At 43.4% G+C, this 20,909-nt stretch overlaps 1 protein-coding gene across 1 annotated transcript in view; it reads left to right on the forward strand.

Moving 5' to 3' along the window:
• The window catches only part of csmd3b (CUB and Sushi multiple domains 3b), a 207,296-nt gene that overhangs the window by 58,538 nt on the left and 127,849 nt on the right, over window positions 1–20,909 (forward strand). Inside the window, exons 3-4 of the mRNA XM_019863576.1 lie at window positions 4,641–4,753; window positions 16,552–16,749. Coding sequence (XP_019719135.1) covers window positions 4,641–4,753; window positions 16,552–16,749 — 311 coding nt within the window. The remainder of the gene's footprint in view (window positions 1–4,640; window positions 4,754–16,551; window positions 16,750–20,909) is intronic.

A 20,909-nucleotide genomic window follows, 5' to 3' on the forward strand; every position in this document is an offset into this window, starting at 1 on the left:
CGACTGTACCTTTAAGTCATTGTCAGCCCTGACACCTCCCCTTTGAATGCCAGTGGAGGCATGCAATCTGTCTCTGCCTATCTGCACAACACAGATCTGTGTGTGTGTGTGTGCGCGCGCGCGTGCATGCGTGCGAGTGAGAGAGCGAGATCGCACCAGCATGCACGTCCATTTGTGTTCGCCCCTCTTCCGTGTGTGTATGTGTGTCCCTTTCACTGCATGTTCTTCCCCATGACCGTCAAGTGTAATAGTAAGTGATGGGATAGCCAGAAGCCTAAACAAGCTTTAGCTCGGGGAGTGGGGGGTCAGCAGTTACTATCTATCGAAGTGTCTAAAAGAGAGAGGAGGACGGGGTGTGTGTGTGGGAAGACGGAGGTACACAAGATTTATTATTAAATAGTGCGGGGCCGCTGTGTACAGATGTTGTTGAAAATGCCCCCAGGAAAATCGACATAGGCATGTCGCCAAGATCCCGGAGGGGGAGGTGGGGTCAAGGGGTAAAAATGTCGCACCTGTTGCTATCGAAGCTCAGAGCACAGCAAAAGTGCAAATGTATTAAAACAAAGTCAGCGGTGCTATCGTGGTGTTTTGGGGATGATTCCTTAAAATGTCATGTTAACCATTGCTGGACCATGCTGGCTCCTACCTAACAGAGCTGATCAATTAAACTCCATTCACAAAATGCACAATGTAAAAGCAAGCACCAGTTGCAGCCACACTCAAGTGCAAGGTCCTTTTAGTCAGTCAAAAGCCTGAAGTCCATTCATCCATTTTCTGGAGCGCTATTCCTAATTAGGGTCATGGCGGAGGGTGAGCTCAAGCCTGTCCCAGATTGACTTGGGTCGAACTAATTATTTTTTAAGAAAGCAGACCAACTCAATATTGGTGAGCCCTGAAGTGAATACTTATGTCGGTCTGAAAAAAAGCGGCATCGAAAATCCCGAATAAAATTATTATTGATGAATCAATTGCAACCTCAGTATCTAAATACAGATGCTAAAATTCAGGGGTATTGTTTTTCAAACGACTTCAGGGTTTTTTTTTTCTCTTCAGTGGCTAAAGATGCATTTGAAACGCATTGCTGGATTAGAAAAAAAGGCTGCATTGGTGTTTAGCTTGCATCACTACTTGTCAGTCTGAGTCACAGCGTGTTCCCCTCTGAACCTCTGGGGCTGACAGTGAGGTTAATCTGCTATTCAACCCCCCCGTCGGAGTGCTTCGCGTCCTGGGTGGGAGGAATCACTCCCGAATCCCGAATCGGTAGGCTTGAACGGAAGATTGGCCGACGGTGCTAATCGCTGGTATTTCTGCCAATCATCTGCGGTGTTGTGGGTGTGTGCATATTCATGTCACACATACCAGTGCAGACCCTGAACTTTGGCCAACCGGGAGGAAAAAAAAAAATCAAGATGCACAGAGAAAAGAGAGCATTGATGCGATGTCATTTCTTTCGAGAATAAAATAATCAATCACGCTTGTTTGTTTTGAGCTGATAATTAGGAGGGATTCGTTGCTTTTCCTCAGTCCCTTGCGCAGAGAATAAAGATTAAACGGTGTGCACGTCCACAGGGGTGAACATGGGAGAAAAGAGAGAAAATGAATTTGCTTGGCCTTGACTCGCCAGCCAACTTGAACAATTATAACCTCTGGACCTTATCTCCTCCTCGGTGTGTGACGGTGTGGGTGAGAGCGCTTGTGTCAAACAGAGTTTATCTGATGATGATAGGAATGCTAACGAGATGCCGCATGATGAAACGTGCTGAAATAACAGAAGCAGACGTTTGTGAACTCAGATAAAAAAAAAGAAAATAAAATAAGGGGGGGAAAAAACACCATTAATGGCCGTAACGAGGGAAGCGTGTGTGTCTGTGGAGCTGGTTAATTATTTTGAGGTGATGGGAAATGATTGGGAAGATGTCGGGATGAGATGGAGTTTAGCGATAATGTCGATCACAAAAAGATATGTCTGCCACAATTGGCTGCAGATTAAAATGACATCACAGAAATGAGTGTAAATGTCATGAGTAATTGTAAATCTCCAAACAACTGATCCTTTGACAAATACTGTCATGGATGTACTAATACTACCGCCCCCCCCCCCCCGATGAAAAAAGTTCCAATTAGTTGCCGTTGTGCAGCGGAGGTGTGGTGTTCATCAAACGTGAATAAATGCCTTCCTTTTTCTATCAACAAAAAAAATAAATAAAATAGTAGCACGTGTAATTATCTGTTTATGTTCACACATTCGTAGTTAGCTTCTGAGGTCATATGAACTCCGTTGCCTGACAAAAAGCTGCACCAAAGCATGCAAACAGTAGAGCAGATTAGCTCAATTCAAGTGTGGTGTCGTGCCTCGGCTTCTAGACGGCTTCTTGGTGTCGTATTAAAAATGCTTTTAACTCTCACTGTCACGACCGAGTCATCTTCGAGTCGATTATCCTCACGACTTTTTTCAACAAGTAATGGAGTAATCGGATATTATTTGTTTTAACAAGTCGCCGCTGAAGTTCCAAAAATAGGAATTAAAAAAAAAAAAAGAAAAAAGTTAACATATTTCACATGACTACGTAGTGTGTGTCTGTTTTTTTTTTTCCCCTGTGCGAATGATTTGTTTTCTCGCTCGTCATCACGAGTGAGGGTGATTTATCGGTTGGCATTTGTGCAAAGAAATCGTAACCTCCATGAGGTGGACGTGAAGAAAGTAAGTGGCTTGTAAATTGACAGCTATTCATGAATACAGAAGTTGAGAGGGGTTTTCCATCTGCGGCCGTCTGGCTGAATGTTTCTGTGGCCAGATTCCTTTGCCTTTCACACATATCTTCACCGTTTACATTATTTAAAAAAAATATATTTCCGAAACCCCCTCCCCCCCCAACGTGTGTAAAGTGACAATCAGAGTCAAGTCAAAGAAAGAAAGAGAATAGGAGGCTGACAATCGCATTAGCGGGACTGCATGCTTGCTTTTGTGTGCGCTGGCACATCGAGTGGAAATCACATTAGCAAGGGGAAGCTAGCTATTACAAGCGCAGTGTTTCCCCTACCACACACATACACACACACACACAAACACACACACACACAAACAGCATGCATACCATTTAAAGCTATCTGGTCGCACACACACCTCTCCCTTTATGAGAGCAATGCTATCCATTAATCAGTTAATTATCATAGTTGCAAAAAAAAAAAAAAAAAAAGTTCTTTGGCCATTTTAATGGTGCGAGCAAGCCACGTTTAGTACAACAGAGTGCACATTTATGTTCTCCTGTGAGAAACGACACCGTCTTCCACACAGGTTGTGCCTATCTGCATTTTATCATCACATAGCATAAAATACTTTCATGTAGCATAGTTGAGCATATGAAAACGTCACATCCATGAATGGATGTACAGTACAACATAGCATAGCATGATATGAAATAAGAGCGTAAAATAAGATTGTAACATTGCATAGCATGGCACGACCCGGATTCAATTCACACCATAAAATAGAGTACCGTACATCATAACACATGTGCAGTCCAGTAACATTACATAACATAGCATATCGTGAACTCACGTCATAGCGTAAATACTCTGTGCACCTTCGCACAGTATTATAGCACAACATGAAATATACTGCGTAACACTCTCACATAACATAGCTAGCAAGATTTGAATGTTGCCCAATGCCAAAGTAGCTAAGTTGCTCGCGTGACTTGGTTCGGTAGTGCGTTGTGCCAAAAATAAAATGTCAGTTTGATGTTTTTTTTATTTTTTTTTTTTGCGGGGGGGACAACAATCAATTGAAACAAGTCAATTAGTGTGATATGAAACATTCCCACACACATTACATTACTTTTTTCATAGCTGCAAAAAAACTATAATCAATCAACGTTCCTGGTGGGGTGAAAGAAAAAAAAAAGAAGGACCCTCTCAGACCATCTAACAATGCTGCGTCGCCTCTGTTGTTTTCCTGTTTGTATATCAAGCAAAACTGCCATTTCAAAACTCGATGGGATTTAATCTTGTGGCATGATTTATTTAAAAGAATCCACTGGTGGCTTTTATTGCTACCGGCGTTCCTCGCCACCCACCCCTTCCCTCCTTTTTTTTTTTTTTAATTTAAATGTATTTTCAAATCATGGAAAGTTGTTTTTGTCGTACCTCAGAGGCCAGGCCATGAGGATCAAACACACAGAGTGGTGTAATCAAACCGGCTGAGTATAAACAGCAAGATGATTTCCCGGAAACCAATTTGTGTGCGCAGCTCTTGTCTTTCAACGCCATGTATAGTCCTGGTGTAGTAACCAATTTTCGACATGAATGGAAAAAAATTGCTTGACGTTAATTGCGTCAGTAATTATTTATTTACTTTTCTTTTCCTAGCTATTATTTTATATTTTGTGTATAGCGCTTTGTTAATGCAGCTGCTGTTGAACAAACACTATACCGATGAAGTTGAGTTCATGTGATTTGTGATTTGATGACGATGATTAGCTGATCACAGTCGATTGGATTAATAAAACCTGCTCATTAAAACAAATAAAATACAAGTTTACTTTGTGTTTTCATGGCTTTTGATGACCAAGTATGAAATGATGTGAGAGTGTTGATGATGTGTTTGGAGTATTCATGTGTTTATTTTTTTTCCTCCGCAGGTTAACAGGGTTCCAGGTGCCTCCTCCGGTCACTAGCACTGCGAATGTCTTTTCTTTGAGACTGACGAGCGACTTTGCTGTTTCCGCACACGGCTTCAAGCTCATCTATGAAGGTAGAACGTGTGTGTGTGTGTGTGTTTGTGTGTGTGTGTGTGTGTGTGTGTGTGTGTGTGTGTGTGTGCGTGCGTATGTGTGTGTAGCAACACCGCTGGAAGAAAAAAAAAAAGCAAACACGAGGCACAGTTCGCCTCAGTTTGAACGAGCAAGCCCTTTGAAAATGTTTTCAAATGAGTCAACATGTGTTGGGCGCACAAGTTGTTTCCGTGATGTTCTGGATGCAATGTGCTGACCAAAAAAAAAAAAAGGATGCAGGGGGATAAAGCAAAATCTGAAAGACGCACATTTTACAAGCCACTGAAGCATGCCCCCAAATAAGACTAAAATTGAGGCACAGAGTCAGTGCATAGGATGTGACAGCTAATTTCCACACCAAATCCCGAAAAAGAAACAGCGAGATTATGATAATGTCTGACAAGAGTAGCAAAGCAACGTCTGAAAAAAGAATCACGTTGTGAAGGAAGCGAACGATGCTGTCGCAAAATAGTTTGGTCCGACGTAAGTAACGGTAGTAAACCGATTCACGTTGCATTATGAATGTGGCTTCTGCAGCGTCCCGAAAGGCACCGTGTTGATCTTCCATCGTAGCAACATGAGGGCCTTCCAATGTTTCTCTTTTCTTCCCAGTCCACCGTCTTTGAAGGACTCCCAAGAAAAGTTCCCGAGAAATTTGACGTTCACTTTTCAGCTTGTCACCAGTGACACTTTAATTCCGTCTCCGCAGCGAACGGCTGTCAAGACCGGGCGCCGCTTTGCGAGCGATCGAGTCGGGCGGTAAAAGTGCCACGGTGTCACCCAGAAAGTGGGACATTTTCAAGTTGAACCCACTTACTGAAGACTCTCTGTTTGAGATGTAGGGGGAGAGACAAAGCATTTCTTTTTTGGGGGGGTGGGGGAGGGGATTGTCCAAAGTGGCAGTCCTCCATCTTGTGGTTGATAAAATTTTTTTTAAAAATGGTTGGTTTCAAAAACTGTACAAACAATGTGCAAATGAATCCCTTTCCAAGACCATTTTTGAACTGGCCGACCGACAATTGAATCGATTGAAAGCCTGGTTGGTCTCCAAAATGATTGATTTTATGGGTCGACATTTTTTTTTTTTCATTGTTTTGAAAGTCCTTCAGGTCATGGCCCAAAGCTGACATTGTCAGTGGAGGTTTTCCGGACATGTGATCAGAGCGGCTCCTACCTGGGCACTTCCCACCTGGTTTGGGAACGCCTCAGGCACTCGTTACCCAGGGCAGAGTGCGGTCATGTCGTGTGTGCTAAGATTCCTCCATTCTCCATTTGGGGATTGAGAATGAGATTTGTCAATTCCTTGCTTTGATGTCATTGTGGGATATCTACACACAAGCCCCCACCCGCTTGTTCCTGTGAAGACCGCCAGACCATCATTAATTCATGGAGCGGCACACATGTGCACCGTATTTGTACGTATGTGTCTGTGAGTGAGTGAGGGGAGGGTGAAGGGAGTGATTTATTATTTAGCATCATGTCAGAGGCGGTTTGATATTGTGCTGATGAGAAGGAATCACAGATGATCCCGCGCACGCACACCATGTTGGGAAAAAATATATATTCTTTCCGTTTCCGCTGCCCTTCACCGTATTAGTACACCTTATCTGGGCGTTCGGTCTTTTAATAAAACGTAAAATCATCTCGGAGCATCTTAGAATGTTCTGAACTCCTCCGTCATCTTTTTTTTTTTTGTGTGTGTGTGAAGGGACTCTGCAAATCGCTCCGAAATTTATGGCTGCTCTTTTTTTTTTTTTTTTTTAGTTGAATGTTTTAGAACTCAATAAAATAGATGAAGTAACTCTAAAAAGGACATTTTAATTAAAAGTTGAGTACCGCTAATAGTTTTTTTGCGCGCCTGTAAAATCGCAGGTGGTTTGATTTAAAACAAACCTTTGTTTTAACTTTCTTTGAGGAGGTAGATGAGGTCTGCCAACTCACCACCAAGATGTCGATTTGCTGGCTGAAAGGCCAGCCTGAACTCTAAATATCACCAAGGCTTAAAAGCATACTCTGTGACTTTTTTTTTTTTTTTTTTAAGTGTTGTATCATGCTCCTCTTGCGCGTGTGATCAAGGCGCCTTCGCTTGAGTGTGTAACGACAGACACTGTGTCATGTAATGGATGTGGCCTTTTCACTGAGAAGGGAGGCACAAACACAGCCATGACACCGCTTGTTTTCTCCATTTATTTCGGTTTAGGTACGGCCTCTCACACATCACGACACCATAACTAACTCTATAGACGACGTTTTAATTTGAATTTTTAACACTAACTGTCGTCCAAGTACAGCACCGCCTTGTTCTAAATACAGATCCTCACTTCAACATAGTTCCTTGACACCATTTTATTTATTTATTTATTTTTTATTAACCTTGCCTTGGGAATAATACGACCAAAGTGACCCCCCCCCCCCATATTCGAATCACACTGTATTTTTCCCCAAAGTCAATCAAGAAAATTTTGTTGAATGAATTTTGTTTTTTTTTTTTGTGAGCGTGGCTGTTGTCGGCTTAACATGATGACGTGTTCTGCCACAACTGGAGGCTGACTCTTTGTCACCGTAACAGCCTGCGTTTCCCCACAGACAAAGTTACTGCTCCCTTTCCTCACTACAATGACAAACATATCTCACACTAGCAGTTTTAGCACATGTCTTGTTTCACATCTATTGTATTATTATCATTTTTTTCCTTCATCTCTTATTTCCCCCCACTTTTACATGCAGCGCACCGGCAAATCCGCATGAGGCTGTGCACATATAGGCGAGTGTTGCTCGGGTCATGCATTTCAAATGAGGGAGAAAATGTCAGCACTGTCCCAGGAGACAAAACGGAGGTGTAAAGCCTTGGATGGGAATGCAGAGGTGTGTGTCCGTATCGGAAATGCATGTACGCCGTATATTCCCCATGTTAATCTGCTCAGGTGGAAAGTACACGTTAAAGTGACACCACAGGATCACAATAGCCCATGGAATTTAGATACATTTGGACTCTAAAGTTTCACTATCGCTAAACTTGAACTGTACAGGCAATGTTTTACGTTGATTAATTCTCATACACGAGCAGAGTTTGATCAATTGTGTAACGTTTGATCCGAAAAAGAGAGATTATCATTCTGAATGCTGATGACAAATGAGGACGTACTCATTTAAACTAACTGTCCCTTAATTTCAAAATAAAGTATTAAATTAGTCTTCATGTGAAATTGTAGCATACAATGCTGTACAGTTGGCTAACAAGAGAAGCTAATCTGGCAATGTATTTACTCGTCGGTGTCGTGGCTCAGTCACATGACGCGAGAGGGTAGTTTTAGCAAGGCAATAAAACGGTCAAAAATTGCTGTCATTTTTTTTTGTCTTATTTTGAGACGTGAACTGTTTCAAATGATGAAAAATGTACATCTGCAATAATAGCTATGATAGATTCAGTAGTTTTATTTAGTAGCGGTGTAATGATAGCATGTCGGCGTATCAGTGGGATGATGTCAGAGTGTCATTGCGGTAAATGGATCTCGCCTTGACAAGACACTGATGATGTGTCACGTCCAGTGAAACGACCAAAATATAATTTGTGCTAGCTGAGAAATATGTCCCCGAAAATTGGTTGTCGGTGTGACACTTTAGTATTTTAATTAAATTCTAGCAGGCAGCACAAAAGGAATCTGATGTGCTCCAGGTGATATATTGACCTCATCTGAATGATGCTCGCGACATTTTGTGAAGGAATCGTAACCAACTTGAACATGATTAATTGATAATAAATTCAGGCCTGTCTGTTACACAAGATTACAGTCTCACTCGGAACTTATGTTGGAGTTGGCTTTCTCACCGTGTTGGCGACGTTACTTTACTGTGCTGCACAGCATGAATACTTGTTGCAGCACAGGGTACACAAAATAGAGATAAAAATAAAGAAACGGGTACCCGAGGCAGGGGAAAAAAAAAATGCCTCAAGTATTTTTTCCACCCCAGATACTCAAACTCGATTCATTGTGAATAAAAAGGGTGACTGAACGATTTGATGGATGGGTCAAGTAAGTGATGGATGGACGATCTCATAACTTGAATGCTCTCAAACATCACTCGAGTCTATTTTTATGATCCCGCTTAAATGCCACAATGTTGACATTTCTCAGTCACTCTTTTCCACCCACTGACCTCTTTCACTGCTGTGGGGAAAAAAAAAAAAAATCTAGCCATTCATAATACGGCCATAAAATCACACAAATAATACAGTGTGCTTGTAATTTTGACCTATGACTGTAATGTTCATAAATGTTGCCGATCATGTGCTTGCATGCAAGCTTGTATTTGTCACTCAGCTCTCCGGGGAGGTTGCCGTGACGGGAGATTCGATCAGTTACGCTGCAGTAAGCATGCCTATTAGATACTCCACGCCGATTGGCATGCGCATACTAAAGCGAGCGAAGCAACATGTGCACTGAGGGTGTTAGCGCAGATGCACCATATTTCCTCAAATCGCTGCCTCTATTACTCATGGAGAGCGACGGGGTAAAATCAAGAAGCGGAAAACAGGACGCGAGGTCTTCGTACAAACACAACTATCGTCACGCAATAAACATGAGTATCCTTGTAACTGCAAAATACAGTGCTTATTTAGTTTTAAGCTACATCTCTATTATTGTAGAATAATATGTAATGTTTGATAGGCCATCATCCCCAATAGGTAAACCAATACTTGAACTTTGAATAAAGTCTTCACCAGAGTCGAACAGACTTCTGCGAAGCCTCGCACACATGCTGGGCATGTCTCTACAGGCGCTAATGTGTACATGGCGTACTGCTTAATGATTCATAGATCACTTAGCAGCATTAACCTTGCACAGGCCTCCACCCCGCTGTCAGCACACACGCTGTCACTTTCTTGGAGAACAAGTCAAAGATCCGTCTGAAAGTGGCGGCTGAAGGGGAGGGGTTAAAAAAAAATAAAAAAAAACACCCTTCAGCGACTCCTAGGGGTGTCGATGTTCATTACTGCATTCACATCAAGTAGAGAGACACTTTCCAAGTCGGCAGTTCTTGGGAGGAGAATTTGGGGGCGTCAGTGGTAGAGTCGCCGTCTCCAAACAGAGAGCTTGGGGGTTCGATCCCAGTGTGGCCATGTTGAAGTGTCCCCCCCTCCCCAGTTGCTTCTGATGCTGCGCCATCAGGAAGTAAATGAGGGTGAAGCGCTTTGATTACCAGAGGTAGAAAGCGCTATACAAGTGAAAAGTCCATTTCCCATTTCAGGAAAGGTTATAGAGTTGAAAATGTCTGTTACAAGTTGGGAAACATTGAAAAAAAAACTGCAGTCACTACGGGTGGTGATCGTGATGTTTCCCATTGGAATTGTGATAAGCAACTGTGCGGAGGGATCAGAGGCTTACTTGGGCCAAGGTTGAGCCGCAGCACATCATCTCCACGGCACTGAACATCATAGTGACAATGGCTGATGGAACCTTAACACGAAATCGAGGAAGACATTGGAATACAAAAGCAAAGAGTGCGCATGTGTGTGCAGCGAGCGGAGAAGTATCGTATGCTATTGATCAGCTCTCAAGGGCCGCATTCATTTACTCAGCCCTGTTCAATGTCACATGCGGCATCTGATCTTCTTTTGGGAATCTCTTTCTCTCAGCCTGTCCGCTTCTTTGTGGTGTTCAGTCTCTTAATGGATATTGATTCCGTTTTAGGGACATACTGTAGCTTTCGATCTTCCTTTGCTAACCCCGTCTGCCTCTGCCCTCTCAATGTGAGGTGACGCCATCTTTCCAGATGGCACTCCTTTCTAAGTGCGTGCGTGTGCATGTGTCGCACACATCACCATTTCCTATTGGTCGCCAGCTCCCTCCCTCTGGGCTTAACGACCCGTTATTGATCGAGCCAATTAGCATTCGCGTCTTTTAATTAATACCGGATATTCACAGAAGCACACAAGCTCATTTGAACACACGCCAAGGTGAAGGCGGGAAAGATGCTCTTTTCTTGTCGCTTACGGAAAGCCCTCTGAGCATTTATTCAATATTATTGATATCTGGCTTAAGGTCTATGTACTAGTTCTCCCTAGTAAGACAAAAAAAGAATATATATATATATTTTTTTTACTTGACGTTCCTTTCATAATGAATGAGTCGTCACGGAAAAAAATAAAAATCAATCTTTGTGTAACCCAGAGTCTAGTTTTTGTCCAGATGAAGGTGCATTTGCTGTGTAATTAAGATCCAACGAGACAATGGTGGTCTGTTGCAAGGGTCCTTAATGTTTGATATCCACAAGCATTAGCAATACGCCAGCGTGGGTACAAACACATCTTCACAGCTGCCAGATGTCGTCAGATACAACCTCTTTTCCTCTCTCGCCGCTAGTGAAGCTTTGCCATTTTACGCCAACATTTCTTTCGAAACGGACCGCATCAGAAATCGAAGCAAGTTATTCGTTCTTTTGCTTCACCCACTCCAACTTGTCTGTCATCCGTTTGTTCGAAAATTTCCCAGCGTGATCATCTTTTCACTGCTGAATTTTACCTTGCTCAGGCCATTGTGTGTAGAATTTGTCACTATATTTTTTTTTATAAAACCTAACCTGGCTGATTGCCACATTTATCTTCCCATTTAAAAGCTTAACGTTCAATCATACCATTATCCCACTCGCCTGTATGTGCGTGTGAGTGAGTTCAGACGCCATTGTTGGGCATGAAAAGAATTTGCTTTTGAGCACACGTCTGAATGACAGCTCAGCGGATACTTGATTAAAAGTGAAGGCAGTCAGACGTCCTCTCGCTGTCAGTACTGTAGAACATCACAAATATTAGGGCTGAAAGCACTAAATGTCACCTCTTCTGATAGGAAAAAAAAAAATCCAAAGTTGAGTCGACGGCTGAAAGTTTACTGAAGTTTTGGGAGAAAATCTTTCATTCTGCTTTAAATGGATGTATCTTGAGGGTGTGATTAAACTCTTTCAATCATTTTAAGCTGTCACAATACCTCCCAAAAAGTGGCTGAAAAGAAATCAGATTTTAGTCACAGGCATTTGAAGCCACTTTTCCTCAACAGGTCCGCAGTCATTCACAAACAGCACTGAAAAGTGATTTTACAATCATACAAACATTTATGTTGAAAAGGGGAATAAAAAGATTCATTTTGAATAGTTTTCAGCTATAGACTTGCATCCGATGATGCCGGGCTCTACCCTATTCAAAGCATGCAGCAAAACATAAGACCCTTTCACTGCTTTCCACAAGGTTACCTTGGTATTGAAATGTTGGCTGTTGCTATTGACAGTGGACAATAGTGTGTGTGTGTGTGCGTGTGTGTGTGCGTGTGTGTGTGTGTGTGTGTGTGTGTGTGTGTGTGTGTGTGTGTGTCCATTATTTTACTTCACAAAGTCTGCTACCTTGATACTGAGCTGCAAGGAATTTACGTTTCCTGCCACCTACTACTCTACCTCACATTTCCATTTGGGGAACTCGTACCTTGAACCAGAAAGAAAATGTAAAGCTCTCAATATTACCGCTACTGTAAAGGATTCGTACGCCTCAAGTGACGGAGCAGTTTTGAGCAGTAGGTAGGGGCCAGGTGGTTTGGGAAGCATTTCAAAGTGAGGGCTACTTTGAACTTGCATGCATGGTGGGATGAGAAGGCAGTGAAGCTTCTTGGGGAGGACGGTCCTCTGGAGTGGAAATGTGTGTCGGAAGTGTGAATAGAATTGAGTTCTTTGAGGGCTTTGGAGGATGAGCATTAAACATTTGCCTCCACCCCCCAAAAAATGAACAAAAACATAAAAAAAAAAAAACAGGAAGAAGTTGCATATACTGATGACATTTTTAAATTCAGAATTTTTGGCGGTTTTGGCTTCATTGTATTTTCATAGTTTGATGACAAATATTTGCTGTATTATTTTATTTCAATGCATGAAAATACATTGAACCCGACTGTGCGTGCGTGCGTGTGTGTGTGTGAGAGAGAAAGAGAGAGCGAGAGAGAGACTGCTATCGGCCAAAAGGAAGTTGGCTTGCTTGCATGTAAACTCCAGTCAAACTAATAATGACCATATGAAAGCACCACTTTCGAGTTGCTGCCTGCAATGTAAATCAAGTGAGACTACCCTTTGTTAAATCAAATGAAAGTGGGATTTACCCGCTTGTTGTCATGCATTTTGACAAATATCAAGTAGGAGCGATCTTCAGCATTTTATGACTGTAACGGCCCACAGACTTTTTTTTTGTGTGTGTGTGTAAAAAAAAAAATAGTCTAAGAACAGGTGAGGAGATGAATGCTCCTCATTTGAATATTCCTTCAAATCTGATGGATTTTATAGAAAATGCTTTTGAATGGATTTTCTGCTGGATTCATCCGTCACACGTTAAATGGATCTTTCATGCGTTCTTTGAGCTGTTCCGTTGAGGAGGGAAGAAGAAAATAAACAAAGTATGTTCCTCTTTAATCCAAGAGGGTGCTGACAGAGGTGGGAGGAAAAAAAAAACACTTCCCAAGTCATTCCATTTTTTTTTTTTTTTTTTTATGTCATCCATCTTACTAAAACCTGTTAATAGCACGGGCGCCATTCTTACTTTTCTTCCTCCAGTCCTTTACTTTATTTATTTATTTTAACCCGTAGCTTTAATTGCGTATCTGGGGAGAAAAAAAAAGCCCAGGTAGACGCCTGCGTGAGTGTGTGCGCTGGGGGTTAGATGACTGTATCCCGGCCACTCCGTATCTATGTGTGTGTGACGAATGCAGATCAGTCTACAGATGGGCCATAAAAGCAGCAGCTTGGAATGAAGCGACTGAGACCGAATGATGGTTGTGGCGGACCAGAGGTGTGCGCGGGAGGGTGAGGTGGCGCGAGGCAGTGATAGAAAGACGGAGCGAGTAATTAGGGAGGAAGAAAAGGTGAGGATAAATAATTGAGGGCGCGCTGCAGTAAACCCGCAAGAAAGTCTGGCGTGGCTGCTGGCGACTGAATAAAGTGTTGTGATGGAACCATGAAATGTCCTTTCACGATACAAAGCAGTGAGTTGCCTCGATATCAGAGATTTTTAAGTGATTGGTGGTGCTTCTTCTTCTTCTACGCAACTCTAAATTCAAAGTTGCCTAGACATTAAAATGTGGACCCCAAAAAAAAAAAATTGCTAAAAAAATCCACAACATAGCGGTGTGAAAGATGAACCGCAATGTAGCTGGGTTCACTTGGAAACGGTGGGACGGTGTAGTTTAATGGAAGCCCGAATGAAAAAGTGTTGAAAGCAATGTGGCAATCGTGCGTGTCGTATTTAATGTGTCTCTGAAAGCACGACAAACCACCGCAAGCATCCCGACACCCAACACCGCCGGGTACAAAATCGATAGGCCAGCAGGTCACAACCTGACATCCAATCACCGGGGGTGCGCTGCAATGATGGATGACCCCTGCGTGTGTATGTTTTGAGCTAAAGGGGTCTGCGAGGGGTCTTTAGCGCAGGCATTCCCGCCAAAAGACTCCACAGCGAAACTCAAACCAAACTAATTACTGTACATCAAAGTATGTTCATTTGCTTTCTGTTTTTGACTGGTTTCTCCGGAGCCGAAACTCGTTTGGAGGGAAATTTATCCCGCCATTAAGTCAATTACGTCCTCGTTTTCTCCTTTCCCCAAAAAGTTTTAAGCGCGGAGGCCCTCATTAGCCGAGTAATGGATGCTATTCATATCGAGGAAGCTTTTTGGGGGACGTATTAGGCGAGCGAGGAGCGTCGCCCCGGCAACCATAGCGAGGCATCTCAGAGTTGAATGAGCGATGTAGAAGTCGTTCATTTGCACGATGGCGATCAATTGTCACCGCCTACCGGCTCCTCGGCGGGGGGTTCCTGTACTTACATCTATTACCATGTAATTAAGCGTCTGTTTCATAGTTAACCATCGACATCGATAACAAAGAACAAAACATGCATTCATTTAAGGCAACGAGTCCTCATTAGAATAGCTACGACTCCATTAAAACAAGTATAGAATTAACGAGTCTTTGCGATGAACACAATAAGCTCTTGTTGTTCCCCCGCTCGCTGCAACACGTTTGCACGAAGGCGATGCTGTCGGCTTTGAGCGCTTCGATGAGAAGTTCAAGTTGTACGCTCAACTATTCAGCTCGCCTGCAAGAGAGCTTCAGAGGTCACCCACCGAGCGTCCTTCTTTCTTCCCCCAACACAACCCATCTGTCTCCTTCCCAGTCACCCCCTCAATCATCACTCCGCCGCTCCCCACCGCCCACCCTCCCTAAATCCTATCTATCCGCACACTTTCATCGTTGTATCAATCACGCTGAAATTGTAAGAGCAGAGCCGGTCCCCGTTCTCCCATCAGCCTCCTGCTTTATGGCTCGTAGCGGCCCCCCCGCCCCGCCCCGCCCGCGCTCCCTCTCCAGTGCAGGTATACACGTCTGCCAGCAACATATGCACCGGTAAACGCATCTTGATTTAGAATCGTCAACAACTTTGAACGCAGCACGACTCCAACTGATAATTTGCATCTGATTTGGATGCATTCTGTGATGTGGAATTTATTAATCAATCAATCAAATTTTTTTCACACTTTTCATATATGGAAATTCAACTCAAAGTGCTGTGTGATAAAAGCATCTGAAATACAAATTTGATGACTCATCATAAAACAAAAATTCAGCCCATGCTGCGCAACCGTTTTAGGCCTCCCTTCCCCAGTTTCCCATCTTGATGACATCTGACATCTTTGACTCGCGCCCGGGGATTCTGCTTTTCATCATGGCGCCCGCTCCCGGGAGACCATTTGCTTTCAAAATATCCTGCACCTTGACAGAGCCTGAAAAACTTGTCTAGGAGGTGGGAAGACGAGTCTGTTCCGTCCCAGCGACTGCGCTTTCCTCGGCGTCTGAATTTAAAAAAAAAACTTCAAGAACATTTCTTGGCATCTGGCCGCCATGACCGGAGAGCGCACACATGCTCTCGCGGGACGCGGTGGTCTGTGCTGGCAGTGACGGCGGCACACGGAGGCGAACATCTGCTCGTCTTCACGGGCCTTGTTTCCTTTTGGCAGAGTGTGAAAGTCTCACTCCCCGCAGGGCCTCGTGCACGGTGTTCGTCACAACAGTCAAGATAAATTGCTGCTTACCATTGTGTTGCGCACTTGATTTATAACGGCTCGAATTGGAAACAGTGGCCACAAATTTCAACAGCACGTTCGCTTTTCTGCGATTGGCCGGCAACCGGTTCAGGCTGTACCCAGCCTACTGCCCGAAGACGGCTGGGGTAGGCTCCAGCACGCCCGCGACCCACATGAAGATAAATGACTTGGATGATTGACGGATGGATGAACGTTCCGTTTTTCCCCAGTTCCAGTGATCCCCTTAATTAAATTACAGAGGATATATTCCAGTCCGAAGAAATCCGTCATGTGCCGTATACGGACCATATACCTGTACTTAATATTTGTAATGACAACACGTGGTTTCGAAAAGCACACTTTTCAACGTAAGCCTGTTCTCATTTGAAAACAACATTATCGCTTTCAACAACAACAAAAAAAAAAATACTGGAGTTTGCTTTGTCTTTTCCTTTGTTGAGTTAAATTGGAACCAGCCGTTAAATCCGCGAAATCTCCGACCAGTTTTGCGCACCTCCGAGTTCCATTCCAGTCATCAACCGCTTGCTAATTGAAATGTATATGCGCTCTGATGGGATCCATTCTGCTCGTCCATGACCATAAATTTGCTGCTGTCGCGATGCTTCGCCCCGGTTAAATGGACTCCCTCTTTTCATTGTCTGTACCCGCAGAACTCCACAGTACATCCTGTGGGAACCCCGGCGTCCCGCCCAAAGCGGTGCTCAGTGGCGGCGGGCGCTACGCCGTGGGGGACAGCGTGCGCTACAGCTGCGTGTCCGGCTACGTCCTGGACGGCCACGCCACGCTCACCTGCGTGCTCAATGCCGGCAACACGGCCGTGTGGGACTTCCCCGCTCCCGTCTGCCGAGGTACACAACGCCGCCCCGATTGCTTGTGTATGTGCTCCTCTGGTTTCATTGAATGAATTGATGTGGGGTGGGGTGGGGTCGGGGGGCTTTCACATGCATGTGAGCGCGTTGTCCTATGATATGTGTGTGAGTGGGCGAGGGGATCTCGGATTCTTGTTGTGGTCTTCTATCATCACGGCACACCAAGTCATTCTGCCCGTGTTTTTGTGATTTGTGTTTAAGTACACCACATTTCCACCAAATACCATTTATTTGTCTTTTGTATATGCCTTTGGTTGCCAAAATGTGGTTCAGTGTGTTGTTTTGATACACGGTCAAGGAACTTGAAAGATTTTTTTTTTTTTTTTAACAATACAACACACAACCTCTGATTTGATAACAAGCAAAACTTTTGCTATAACTGAACGCTTGTTTACGAGAAACTGTTCCATGATATAAACGTAGCTTGCACAAAATAGAGGCCGGTGTTATGACAGTATGTGAAATAATCCGTGCACACAAAGTAGCTGCACATTCATTAGGTGTTATTTTGGATCAAATGCATGAGTCGATGACTCCAAACCAAAAAAAAAAATAGAAGTCAGCTCTTCCTGGACTCATGCTGTGCCACCTCACTACCGAGTTTTGCCAACTCAAAACGACTGTCGTACACAAACACAACCTCATGAGAATGTGATTAAAAGTGACTGGTGATGACTGAGAGGCATCAAACCAAATGCTGACGATGAGTCACCAGACAGCCCCTTGACATAAACGCGACTCCAACATGGTTTTCGAGAAAGAATCGCAGCGTGGAACCGATTCACGCTCTCGTTTATAACCTCCCCCTTATGCCCCGTCTATCTTCGAAACGAGTCCGTTAATTGCTCGCATTCATTCGAAGAACACAGCGGGTGTCAATCAGGGAGACGCAGCGCGAGTCTCGGTGGTTTCGCGGCCATAGCGGGGGGGTCCGGGAGAGTTGCGGCTGAAGGAGTGGCGTGCCAACATGATCAAAGAAATCAAAATGGAAGCCGACCCCGAGACGTCGCTGGGGGCTGAACGGCTTGAACTTGACAAACAAGTACAAAGAAGAACATTACGTGTAGGAAAGAACATTACGTGTTTTGTAATTGAAGAAACCTAGTTGTGGCTGAGCAGTGTAGAAGAGTCCATTCAGGGTTTTGTCCAATAATGTTCACTCGTCCAATCACTAGATACACACACACACACACACACACACACACACACACACACACACACACACACACACACAAAACACCATCTTTTAAAGCCACACACACTCAAAGTCACAGCTATTACATTGTAGAGCGTGAGTGTGGCAACTCCAAGTGGACAAAAATAATAACTGCACCCCAAATGCATATTTTGAATTGTGTTGAGATGCATAAAGTTTCAAAGCTTGGACACATCATGCAGCAGAGGTGGATTAGCGTCCAACAACATCCCATGAGACATGAATTCCCTTTTGGATAACTCACTCCAAATTAATAGAATTTAATTTTGGTATCGACACATCATTTCGGTATTGATGTATTTTCCACCAACGTCAAATCAGTCTCCATGGCGATTGAGCAGGACGGGGGATGCCAGGAGGCAGGAAAAGCCACTTGTCATCGGCGGATTAGTCATGTCTCTGTCACTCTTGTCAACGAGGCTAAGAGGGGTTAAGCTATCACCGTGAACGCGGGGCAGCAGGCCGCAGCCTTTTTTCAAAAATTTCTCGTAGACCAAATTCAAGTCATGACTGTTGCAACTTGGGTACAAATCCAGTTGAGAATAAATAACTCAAACATGTTTATTTTTTTTTTTGCATGCCTTGATCACTTTTTGTGCGGGACGTCCAATACTACCACGGAAAGTACGAAAAATGACACATTGAAGCCAAATAAGGAACAAAAATGTCTTTCATTTTTGTCGTTCTTTTTCTACACAGAATATGCATATCTGTACTTCCAAGACAGGAGCCGCTTGTTCTAAAAATCCCATGCCATGAAATGAGTTTTTCAAGATTTAAACCTTCAAATAACTGTCCCCAAATGTTCTAAATGTTTGGCTGAGCTCATTAGAATCAGTCCCTATTATACACTTAACGTCTACTTTTGGACTCTCAGTAGTCACTTTCTACAGTTCACAAAGGCCGGCTGCTCTGGAAAGTCTCCAGCTCTGGTGCCGGCTTCTGATGCGGGTGCTAATGATGGCGGGTGCTAATGACATGATGTGTGGCAGCTGGATTTCCTTTCACGCAACTTGTTTATCAAATGGACACTCACAACCCGATGCCCATTCCAGATTTTTTCCACCCTTACTTTAAAAGACTACGATCATGAATTTAAAAAAAAAGAAAGTGGGTGGGTGTAGGGGTTGTCTCTTCTTTTCCCGAACACAGTTTTGATGCTAACCTACTGACTTTGATTTTTTTTTTTCTTTTTTTTTTATGTCTGTGGCTATTCTGGTGCGATAAAGTGACATTGAGCCGAATCGTCCTGTTTGATAAAAAGAATATTCGATGCTGGATGGGGAGTTGGACTTTTAGGAATATGAGTGCCATTTATGTGGAAGTTTCGAGTATGATCCGCCACCAAGTGATGAAGTGCCACTTCGAAGTAAAAATCCAATCTGTGATCAATTATAATAATGAAAAGAAAACACACACAGGTGAAAAAGTACGTTTTATGATTGCTCGCAATTATGACCGGTAGGATAATATGTTGTCTCTTAAAAACTAGGAAAGTGCTTTTTTACAACACCGGCAAAATATGAAAATCATATCTGCCACCATTGAGTTTTGCTTTTTTTGATAATAACATGCAATCATTTGCATATTTTGTACATGCTGTCAATATAAAGTTTTAGTCTCAAATTCAATCGATAATGTACATTCCACTAAGTGGTACATTAGTTTGTGAAAGAAAAAATACTTTGAATGACTGTCAGTCAAACTGTCACTACAGTAAGACATGCACGTAATATTTAGATTAGAGGCCTGCATACCACGGATGACAAAAACATACCTGTGAACATTGATGGACTTTGACTTTGTTCAAGGCATGTCTCCCCCCCCCCATCTCCTCCTATGTTTGTTGCATTAGACACCGTTAAAATGTCTGAGGTTCCTCAAAGTTACTTCATCCGTGTTTTGGTTTGAAAGGAAAATCAGAAAATTGTTTTTTTTTTTTTTGTGGTTCTTCTGCCCCCCCGGAGCACTGATAAAAAAAAAACGGTGGCCCCGCCAGCATTTAAGGTGCCCATCACTGCTTTTAAGACATTAAAAATAGGTATTGTGTAGCCCTCTTGAGAAGTTAAGTGCAAAAGGGTCTCATGACGTGTCCATTATGTTTTGACGAGCTCTGTGATGTTATATCTCTCCCCCCCCCCCCCGCCCCGCTGTCTGCCTCGGTTCTTTCCGTTTTACTGCTTTTCTCCTCAGTCGTCCCTTTTATCTGATTTTCAATTCCTGTTTAACGCGACATAAATTGTAATATCCTCTCCCCGTTGTTGAATATTAATATAGGCCTCTCGCTTAGCATAAACAATATGGTATAGGGACTCCTTTGCTCCCTTGCTAGGTTTTTGCAAATGGTTTTATTTATGTGGCAGGTAGATAGTGAGCCCAGTTCATTTATAAGAACAATTTAAGTGCATGTGGAATTGTGTTTAGAAGTCCATTATTCACACTAATCACACTCGCTTCCTACCCTCCTGCCCCTCCTCTCCGTCTTCTCGCCTCGTCTCCCGCAGATCAATGTAGTGTCTTGTCGTGACACTTGAAGTGGTCTTATCTCGCTCCTGCAGACCTGCTCAATGCTTTCTTCTCCACAACTTCGACACACACACGCACGCACACACACACACACACACACACACACACACACACACAGAAACATACGGCTGACCTTTGAAGGAAGGTGACAGATGGGTCTTTGCGCGTCCAGGTCTTTGCTGACAGCTGTCCAGGATACGGGGGGGTGAGGGGATGTTGGAGATCATAGGCGACCCTGGGGTCAGACATCCTGAAAAAGAACAGAAGACAAGCAAATTTGCATGCATGTATACAAAAGGCGCACGCGCGCTGGCAGGCAGGCGGCAAAATCGGACAGTATACATCATTTACATATTCATTAATTTTTCTGTCTGCCGCTGTGATTTTGTTGGTCCAG

The sequence above is a fragment of the Hippocampus comes genome, unplaced genomic scaffold, assembly GCF_001891065.2.
Source record: "Hippocampus comes isolate QL1 unplaced genomic scaffold, H_comes_QL1_v1.1 scaffold91, whole genome shotgun sequence".
Lineage (NCBI taxonomy): Eukaryota > Metazoa > Chordata > Actinopteri > Syngnathiformes > Syngnathidae > Hippocampus > Hippocampus comes.